Source organism: Neomonachus schauinslandi, chromosome 7, assembly GCF_002201575.2.
Source record: "Neomonachus schauinslandi chromosome 7, ASM220157v2, whole genome shotgun sequence".
Taxonomy (NCBI): Eukaryota; Metazoa; Chordata; class Mammalia; order Carnivora; family Phocidae; genus Neomonachus; species Neomonachus schauinslandi.
The window spans coordinates 15,153,607-15,164,512 of record NC_058409.1 but is presented as its reverse complement, the minus strand read 5'-3'; the positions used below and the strand labels follow the sequence as shown (position 1 = coordinate 15,164,512).

The 10,906-nt window shown below is 41.8% G+C and overlaps 1 protein-coding gene across 1 annotated transcript; it reads right to left on the bottom strand.

Moving 5' to 3' along the window:
* Positions 1-350: 350 nt before the first annotated feature.
* LOC110591148 (zinc finger protein 474-like) lies at positions 351-1,403 on the bottom strand. The gene has a single exon (XM_021702051.1). It carries the CDS (start codon positions 1,401-1,403, stop codon positions 351-353), a length of 1,053 nt encoding a protein of 350 aa, XP_021557726.1.
* Between the last annotated feature and the right edge of the window lie 9,503 nt (positions 1,404-10,906).

Here is a 10,906-nt window from a genome sequence, read left to right as displayed (position 1 = left end):
GAATTATATCTCTGCAATGTAGACACAGCATTAATGACTCATTTTTCCAAAGAACAGTCTCTCCCAAGGATTACTGGGATGAGGAATCAGGGAAGAAGGACGTCCATCTCTCTTTCTTTTAGGCGGCAGAGTGTAAGAGGACTATAAACCCACCAGGCAGGGATGTTCTTATATCGACTTGGCCAACTGAGATACAGGGTCCGACAGGGGTCAACTTGGACAGGATGCACTGAAGCAGACATAAGGCACTGAAAGAAACCAACCTAGGGGTTGAGGCAGCTGATTCTGGGGATAGTTTTCTCTCATTCCCCTTGGGGGTGGAACGTACCCATGGGTCTACCCAATGCATCTCATGTGGCATGAATTACCTTATCAGTCACCATGGGTGCTGCCATGTTCCTTTGCTGCTTGGAATTAGTGGACTCTTTTAGGTCACCTTTACTTCCTAAGGTCAAATTCTGAATTTTTGGCCCACGAGGTTGAGCTTTACAGCTTCTCTGGTGTACCAGAAGGCGTTCTGGGGCAAAGGTCCGGCCGCAGTTTGGACAGGGCTCCAGCTGAGCTTGACTTGGCCCCTCTTGGTTGGACCGTCCAGTGGGAAGTGGCTGAGACTTCTGTGGGAGTGGTCGGCGGAGCTCCCTGGGGAGCCGGTCATTTTCTATTTTCCACTTTTCCAGGCATTTGGGCTCATGAATGGGAAGGGACAGAGTGCCAAACTCCCTACCACAAATGTAGCAGATGAGAGTCTTTGGTCGGGCTGGGATGCCCCCAGCAGCCTTCCTGGGACCAGTATGATCGTCAGAACTGCTGGGGGTTGGTGCTCCGGGCCCGTCACCCTTGGGCTTGCAGCTTCTCTGGTGCACAGGAAGCCGATCTGGTAAGAACGTGCGGCCACAGGATTCGCAGGGCAGCAGCTGAGACCGGGAACTCTGGAGCGCTGCTTCGTTCACTGCCTGCAGATTGTAGGACCCACTGCCCCCGAGAGGCTGTGGCTTGGAGGGTTCTGGCCTCCTCAGGTGCTTGGGCAACTTGCTGTTTTCAACCCGCCACTTCTCCAAGCACTGGGGTTCATGAATGGCAATTGACTGGGACCCAAATTCTCGGCCACAGATATAGCACACCCGGAATCCAGGCCTGCGGGAGGGGATCACGGGGGTGCTGGGCTGACTTCCCGACATAATTCTCCTACTGGACTGTTTTGAGAGTATCACCGTTCCAGGTCTCATTTTCTGAGGTCCTGTCCTTATTTTTCCAACACGACTGACATGCTCTGTGTCTGGCAAAAGCCTAGAATGGGAGTCACCACATAGAATGGCCTGGTTGATAAGGAAGGTGGGCTCTTTAGAATGGTGGAAACTCTGCTGCAATTTGTTGCAAACCCTTCTCTCCTTTCCTGTTTCCATTAAGGAGCAAGTCTTTCTGTAGGCTTGCTCTGATTTCAGGCCAGACTCATTTTGGGATTCTGCTCAGAGTGAAGGTTAGTCAGGTTGGCTGTCCTGGGGTTCCACATTGTTGCCAACTCCTTAGACTCAAGGACCGTGACTCAGAGCTTCATTGCAGGGCAGCGGTCTGGAATGCTGGAAAGTCCTCATTAAACCTCAGATGCCTCCAAGATCTGTGGGGGAAACATAAATCAAGAACTCATTACACACACACACACACACACACACATCCACACCCCTCTTAGATTGTAAGTTGATAAACAGCAGTAATTTTTTTTTTTTTAACCTAGTATCCTCTTTGGCTAGATAGCACATAAGATTTGTTCAGTAAATGTTGAAATAAATTTGAAGAAAATTTCCACTATGAATTGCACTATTACTGTATTGAAAGTACTGTTCTGAGCAAAGGAAGATCAACAATTACAGTATGTCAGAGACACACACGGCACAAACTGACAGAGGCATGGTGGTGAGACCCCGGAAGACAGAACTAAGACCTGCGACAATTGAATTAATGAAACTGCAGATAATATAGAAAGATCTTTTCCACTCCCTTAGGGATTCTTAGCTTTTTAGTGCCGTGGATCCTTTCGGCAGTTTCTCTGAAGCCTATGGTTTTAAAGGCAAAAAACAAAAATCTTACTATCGCAAGTGAAACTAATTTTATTGAAATAATTGATCAAATATCTTTGGTCATAATATATATTTTATTTGAGATATAGTAATAGGCCACACTTAATGAATGCCCATTAGCCTAAGGTTAAGAACCCCTGCAGAAGGAATTCAGTAGTGAATATTATGAGTATTATCAGGAAAACCCACAGAGGGGGTAAACTTCTTATAACCTACCATGTATCCACTTTTCTTTATTATGGGAATGGAGTGTGAATAAATTGGGGCCATAGATGTCAAGCCAAGAATGCAACCCTGGCCTATACCCTTCCTGGTAAATTATCTGTAGATCTTCCCGGGGATGAATATGCTCAGATTTTGCTTGATGTTCTTTATATTCTTTATATAGCTATTGTGCTTAATTCCTTGTATTATCTCTCTTATCTGTATCTATATCTATACAGATAGTATAGATACTAGTTAAATATTAGATAAGACAGATAATATACAATTAGATAAATATTATCTATTTATATATTATAGTTATATATTACATATTATTATATATAATATATAATAACTATAATATGGAAGATAGATAATATAATCTGTTATCTATAAATATACTTTATATTTGTATATTATAGATTATTATATTATATATTATATTTATAATCTATTATTTTAAATTATTTTAAATTTAAATTATTTTAATTATCAATAATAAGTTATTATATTTAATCATATATAATTATATTCTATACTAGATATTATGATAGATATTATCTATCTTCAAAATAATTTTTGTAAAAACATGGCTCATGATTTTCTCAGACAAGCCAGAAGGGCTGGTTGGTAAAATCTTACAATGGGCAGGAGGCTAAGGAGTTTTTACCGTGGGGAGAGGCATGAATCAGTTTCACCCAGGGTAAAGATTATTGTCTAAGCCCCAAGAGAGATTACTGTCAGACGTCTTAGGGCCTCCTTCATTTCCTGAAGGGGGATTCCGTCTGGATGACAGGCTCCGTATCACCGGCCCCTCATCACAAAGGGAGAAGCGCCTGACCTGAGGCTGGACCCTGCGGACCAGAGCAGACCCCTGAGTTCAGGTGGCACAGCGACTGCCTGCTGGTAATATCACAAAGACCAAAAGAGCTGTAAGACTTATGCCTCGTTCCTGTATTTTGGTGCAAAGGAAGGTCGGAGTCTTTGCAAATAAGACTATGGGATCAGCTCTGGCACAGAAAAGCAAGCGATTCTTCATTTTGACAGATCCTAAGACAGTGATATTAACACATGTGACAAAAGAATGCATTGGCCCCAGGGTAGCCAGCACAGAAAATGAAGCTCACAGAAACCAAATGTGTCACCTGACTGGCACCAGCTGAAAGAGAAAGTGGATCTCAAAAACACAAGGAATCTAGGCAAATGATTTCATTAGGTTTTTATCAGCACATGGGGGAAATAACCCCCAAACCACTCTGCTTCTTTGGTTCTGGCATCTTGTTGACCAAGGATCCTTATTTTCCTTTCCCATTTTCCTTCATACCAGGAAGCTGCAGATAACAAAAGGACTTAAGAAGACATGAAAAATCAATGCAATTAAATAACCTTACTTCCCCTAAACTTGCTCACAGTTTCTCTCTCTCTCTCATACACACACACACACAAACACACAGACACACACACACTGCTCCCAGCTGATCAGAGTACTGGGGAGGCCCCATAACTTGCCCCAGCAACTCCTATCTCCCTTAGGATCAGGTAAGAAGACTAATAGTTACTGAACACCAACTATGCATCAGATATTGTACTGATTTGTTATATACACAGTTTCAATTAATTCTCAGATGAAGGCAGGTATGATTGTTTCAGTTTTATAAGTGAAGACACTATGAGTCAGAAGACAGTCCGTTTTTAAATGACAGAACTGGGAACCAATTCCAGCTCTCTTTGGCTCCAGTAGTCAGCTCTTTCCATGATTCATTCTGCCACAAATTCCACCAACAGAGCTTCTTCTCTTTAGTTTTTTATCCCGGTTTTAATGTACGATTCATATGTCTCAAGGGAAGGTAACCAAGGTCCCACCGGCCTTTGTGTGGCCCTTGAGGAGGAGGAAGAGGTGGAAGGGAGGAGGAGAACAGGGTGCAGGTGGAGAAAATCCTCTGAGATGGAAAAAGCAGGAGAGAGAGAGACTGGGGATACTGGAGGCAGCAGTTTTTCCTGAAGCACCAGGGCTCATTTTTTATTTTGCTGGAAGTGGTTTTCTCGACGACGTTGTCCCTCTGCAGCATGTACAACACGGATTCTTTTCCTGATCGCACCAACATCTCTAGGCGTGGGGACGGGCCAGGGGGACCTGGGGTGGTATAATGAGTGCAGGGTGAAAGCGAAGGCCGCCCCAAGAGGCCAGATGGTTGCTCCCTTTGCAGCCCCTTCCCCAGTTTGATTAGGGATAGATCTTCATGCACATAAGCATTTTTCTGCTATTGATATTTTCTCTGCAGCAAACATGAGCGCATCATCAGATTCCTAACCGTATCTTCATCGTTTTTTCCACCATCTCTTTCCTCCTCCAATGTCCTCCTGAAATCTCTGTCTTACTGTGCTTAAAGTTATCAAAATATGAAAGATGAGGCAGCCGGAAGAAGTGAAATTTTGGGGAACCACTGTGTTGAATGGAGAACCCTGCGATGCTTCTTTCCACCAGTGATTCTGGCAAGGCCTAGCCCAGCCAGAGGCTCTCCCCTATATGTTAGTTCTAAAAGCACAAGTACTGGAAAATACTAAATACGTGTAGTTAAATCACTTAAGAAATTGGCTTGCCACGCAGACACATCATAAAGCAATGTTGCGAGTTCATAAAGAGAACTACTTTGCAAAGCCAGCCAGCTCTACCCCAAGCAACCGTGGAGAAACGTTCACCCCAGTTGGTCTGAATTATTCATTTTGACCATATTTGCACACAGGATATTTAAAGAATGTCTTGGAAGGCATCATACTTTATCAAGATGATGCCATTTTTCCAAGCCCTTTGGGGTTCACGAGAAGGGAGAGACACTCACAAAGATGAATATAATAACCATGGAAATCCAAACCCATCTTGGCATTAGGAGGTGTTTCCCTATCAAAGAAGAGGGGGGTGGAGAAGAGCACAACCAAAGGATTAAATCTTTTAAAAGTAAATTTAGTCTTTTGAAACAAAATAAGTGTAAGTGATGCATGACCCCTTCCCTGTTAGTATAGAATCCAAATTCTTTAAATGGACAAATGAATAAATAAGAAAGATGGAGTTGAGCTGGTCCTGGCTCTGAGCAAAATTATAAAATAGAGGAGGTTTGTCTTTAATATCCTCCAACCACCCCATTCAGCAGGCTCCATTCTCCCCTGCCTGGTGTCCTCATATGCTCACCAGTCTTCCTTACTTTTGAAACCCCACTTTCAAAAAGGAGCTGATAGATTTATTCACACCAAGTCTTATGATTGATGACGTAATATCCCTCCCACAGTCTGGCAGAGACAACTGGTTTCCCACCGGTCATTATTTTGCCCAACTTCCTCAAATTAAGAGAGCCCCAATTTTTAGCTGGGCACATGATTTCTCAGCTACAAGTCTGCAGGCTCCTTTGCAGAATTGTGTAAGACATGTCCACAACCTGCTCCTCTTTCCTTCCTTCATTCTGATGCTTAAACCATGGATGTGATGGCTGGAGCTCCAGCAGCCATCATGGACCAGACTATATTTATGTGACCCCTGACATGACAGAGCAGACACTTGGATGGACTTGAGTCCCTAATAATGGTGGAGTCACCATACAAGCTCTCAGTGTCACCCTTAGCCTTAATTTACATAAGAGAAATAAATATCTAATTGTATTTTAGCCACTTTTAAAGAGTCTTTTCCTAGCATAAAACCTATAACTAGAACCTAATTCTAAGGAGATACAGTTGTATTTTAATAGCTGTCTTTGGCTTAGGACAAAATGAATTCTAACAGCAATATTTCAAACTGCAGAGTCTTGTTTTTAATAAGTGAATTTTTTTTTTTTGAGAGAGAGAGAGTACACTTTGGGGGCAAAACTGACTTACTAAACATCTACTTTTTCCTGAAAATCCGAAATAGAAAAATTGAAACTATAAATATGAACCAATGGTCCTTAAGAAATTCATTCATGATCTTCCTGTCCTAGAATTATTTTTTGGGGGGAACAAATTTGAATGACATATTTTGCTTCGGGAAAATAAAAACTTATTTTTTCCATAAGCTTTGGAAGGAGCTAGAAGTCATCTGCTGTGACAATTATTAACATTGTGTATTTCAAACGCTCTTTTCTGTATTCAGCTTCACTATGCTCGCTCCGGGACTCCACATGCTCCATAATAGATAGGATTAATCTTAACCTCTTCCCTTTGATACTTCAGCCCTAGGAGTGGTATCTGCTGCCTCCTTCATAGAGTTGTGTTCTCTTTTTATCCTCCTAGTTACTAACAACTTCCTTCCTGGTTAACAGCTCTTTATATGAAACTGTAATTAAATAATTGGTATAGTTTCTGTCTCCTGACTGATACAACCACCCTCAGAAAATAAGTAATAAAAATCTGTGATATTCAAGCTGCACATTACCCCAGTATTGCAATAAATATAAACTCAAATGAATTCTTCCATAGCATCTTAGAAAATAATATGGTGCTTATATTAACATTCAATCCTCAACTCATTCAGACCACCGAAAACGTATTTTTAAATTTTACACCATCATCATGCTTCCAGAACTAGAAAATGTTGCTTTTCCTTTTGTGACCAACTGAATTAAACCAAAAGAAGAAATCTGCTGTTTTAGGCATATTCATATTTTCCATCATTTTATACGATTCTCTTCTGCAGCTGACTGCCCAGCCATAAGGCCACCACCATCACATAGGGAGTCAAATTAAAGTGATCCCATTCCTAGATCAAGGATGACCAGGTAGGGTCGGGGGGAATGGTCCAGCGCACTCTGGCTGATTCTCTGCACTTGCCTGGGCGTAGCCCCTTGGCCAGTAGTACTTGGGGTCCTCAACAATTCTAATGGGAGTGACAGAAGGCCAGGTGAGAGCAACTAGGAACTGGAGGTGGTTTGGTTTGGGAAGGACAGGAGCAGCATCTGAAAGGTAAACAAATAAAAACGTATATTCAGAAAAGCCACTGAGCCTGAGACATACGGCTTCAAGGGAATCTGGCTGTCCCTGTTGGCATTTCCAGGCTGATTTTTGAATAGCTAATGAAAATTTACCCTTCCTTGTCTTTCCTTCACTGTGAAGAATTTTAAACCAGAAGTCAGCGTCTTCACCTTCATTCAATCTAATTGTCAGGTGTAGACATAATAGTTTATGGTGTCAGGAGAGCCATGCAAACAGAAAATGGGAGAAATGTACTCTTTACACTTCTAAGTAGAGCTTTCGGCAAGGACATTTTATGTTGCTAAAGCTCATAATATCACCCTATAAAGGCTATTGTTAGATTGAGTCTGTAATTTTCACTCTATATTGAGCTTCCAAATCACAGAGTACTCGCGAGTCACGAACGCCACACAGGTATGACCATGTAATTGTAACATTGACATTTGAAGTGGTGGAGAACTGGTTATGGAAACCATCAGTATAATCACATTAGAATCCTATCATGTATAGAAATCCAAAGGATAGACAAAAAAAAGTGGGGGAGTCAGGCTGTTGAATCATAAACAAGCTTACAAACCATCTTTTCTGACATTTGGCATACTACTATTCCAATAAAATAACTCTATTCCAAATAGCTCTTTCTCAAGACTTTAAAGCAGTGGTTGATACATCAAATCTGGCCCATCAATAAGTTCTTTTTGACCTCCCTAGAGTTAAAAATGTTTTGGGGCGCCTGGGTGTCTCAGTTGGTTGGGCATCTGACCCTTGATCTCAGCTCTGATCTTGATCTAAGGGTCATGACTTCAGGCCCCACGTTGGGCTTCCCATTGGGCTCCACGCTGGACATGGAACCTATTTTAAAAAAAGTTTAGGGGCGCCTGGGTGGCTCAATCCATTAAACATCCAACTCTTGGTTTCAGCTCAGGTCATGATCTCATGGGTTGTGGGATCAAGCCCTGCATCGGGCTCTGTGCTCAGTGGGGAGTCTGCTTAAAGATTCTCCCCCTCTGCCCCTCCCCATACTCACTCTCTCTGTCTCTCTAAAATAAATAAATATTTATTAAAAAAAAGTCTGAATTAGGTGCCATTATTTTAAAGTTGGGAGATGTCACACAAAATCAGGATTTTGGTTTCTTTTGAGAAGGTGGGAGAGCAGGCCATATAGAGCCCACATTCCAATGTGGCAACAACCCCTATAAACTGGTACTGAATGAAGGCTTAACTGTGGGTCAGACTGCCAGTCTTCACTCTTCCAAAGTTTCTCATCAGTCCTTCGCTTTATTTACTTGTAATTCATTCTTGATTCTCAAAGGCATTTGAGTTCCTGACCATATGTGATCCTCACTTTAAAGTGTCTCTTTCCCCCATTTTTCTCTTCAATTAAATATTTGAATATCACTTCAAGGAGCACTCACCCTCAGTCAACTGGGAACCCAGTTGAAGGATTTTCTATGGGAAATATTTACTAAAAGCATGACAGATTTATTGCTAAAAATTCGGAAACAAAGTTTTGTAACGACAGCAGAGTGAGGCTGAAAGACTTATTTCTAGGAGGGAAGGAAATATCCAAAGGGAAAAGAAAGAACCAATGACCTGAGGAGGAATTTTCATACATTAATGGGAGGTCACAGGAAATGATGCATCTAATTTCAGAGAGAAAAAATTCAAGCAGCCAGTGTTTAGATCAGCCACAGGAGAGATGATAGAACCAAAAAAAGAAAAAAGAAAAAAAGAAAAACACAAAAAGAAATGTGTTTGGAGACCATCTGAACTTTTTGGAGGCATTCCCATAATTATTGAGTTACTGCTGATATAACGAGAGCTACTCTTCTGCTTAAGCCAACAGTTCTTGATTTACCATTAAATGATCCTTCACATGAAGAACGTTGGATCGCTTAAGTTATTAATCTAAAGAAAGAATCAGTCAATCAAAAGAACATCAACAAACCATTAACAATATATGGCTAGATTTCCAAGATTTGGGCTGGAAATACTTCCTAAGAGAGTTACACTTCCTTGTATGGATTACAGAATCTGATGCACTTTTTCTTTCTGACAAACTGGCCATTTTGTCAAGTACCACCTATAAATTAGTTTGAATTGAAAATGTATAAGAACAGCATAGTAATTCTTTCTCAACCTAGAATGAGGTATCAGATATCCATCAAGTGTCTAAAGTTGATGTATTATGATAAAACATAGTGGGGGAAAGGATAGATACCATTTCAGAATTTAAAAACTGTAAATAGATGCGTGCGTTTCCTAGCCCCCATCACGTGATATGTCTGCACAGAGTTCCCACTGTCTTCGTGCTCCTGATTTATTGTCTCAGTGCCCTACCTCAGTGGGATATCTTTGGCACAGACTTGCAAACCACAGGGTGGTAGTATCAGAAGGATAGTCACTAGATTCGTGTGTCCAGGTGGAAACAAGCACAAAGAAGAAAAAGCTGCCTTTGGAGGGAGCTGCCTGGCCAGGAGAGATTGGCCAATGAGAGATGGGCCTCTCTGTATCCTGGAGGAAACTTTTCTTAACCACATCACCCACTTACCAGACAACAGCCTCAAAATCGTGCCTTAGCCCTACCCACCTCCAGGAGGTCGGTGTCTCCCAGAGCCTGGCTGACACTTAAATTGATCATCATTACCATTCATTGCAGACATCAACACCCTTTGTTAATGCTCTCTCCACCCAAAGCTGTTTCTCAGGAAAGTCCATGGGAAGAATGTCAAAAATAGGGCCGAGCCCGTGAGGCTGGGCTTCTGCTGTGTGTGTAATGAATGCGCTTCTATTTTCTGGTCTGCTCAGCATGACTTCCCTGTTGGTGGCTCTGGAGACCTGGGAGTGTATGTACGGCCACAGGCTGAAGGCTGTTTCTGAACATGGGCTCTTTGTTGCTCTTCTCCCCACATCTCTGGTCTTCCTATGTAAATAAGTCATCAAAAAACTATTATCATTCCATTTGACATCTCTGACTCTCATGAACAAGGCACTCTTTCACAGACCAGATGGTCTGAGATCCCTGATGGTTCAGAATCCTCCGAACATCCTTTCATTGCTCAGGAATCTTACATGGGCTATCCCCTGCTGAAGAAAACCACTAGAAGGTGTCTTCTAGTATCTAGGAGGAACTTGTCCATCCTCTCTGTCCCCAGAGCCCAAGCCAAACATGAAACGTTGTGACAGCTCTTTATTTGCAAACCTTCTTAGCTTGTAGTTTAATTTTTTTGGTAGTTTAAAATTTACTGAACGCTTCCTTCCACCCCACGCCTGGTAACTATCAGATAGCAAGGAAGTCAGAGTGTCAAATTGTTTTGTTCTGTTTTCCTTTGGTAAACACAAAGAAGATCTGTGTGTATTTTAAGTCATACCTTGGATCAGAAAGATCAGGATATTTGATTAGAAGAATACAATTTAAAATGAACTGTGTGGATGTTGATTTTTCCACTTTCTTGTGGTCTCAACAGGCTCTTTTCCCACCTTTTGTGCTCTCTCTTGCATTTTCTTTCATTGTTTCCACTTGTCTGTCTGTCTCCACTTTAGGTCTGGAAGGACAACACAACACAATACAGAGAAGGTGCCATTAGGAAGGGCACCCCATGGTTGACTCCACTGCTAGTTTGTTCAGGGGCCACAAGGCAATGCTGACCAGCTCACACTAGAAAAGTGTGGTTTATATTTTAACTCTATTA

Excerpts from the sequence above, each read along its gene's own strand:
- LOC110591148 (XM_021702051.1), bottom strand. The coding sequence starts at position 1,403 with ATGGAAACAGGAAAGGAGAGAAGGGTTTGCAACAAATTGCAGCAGAGT.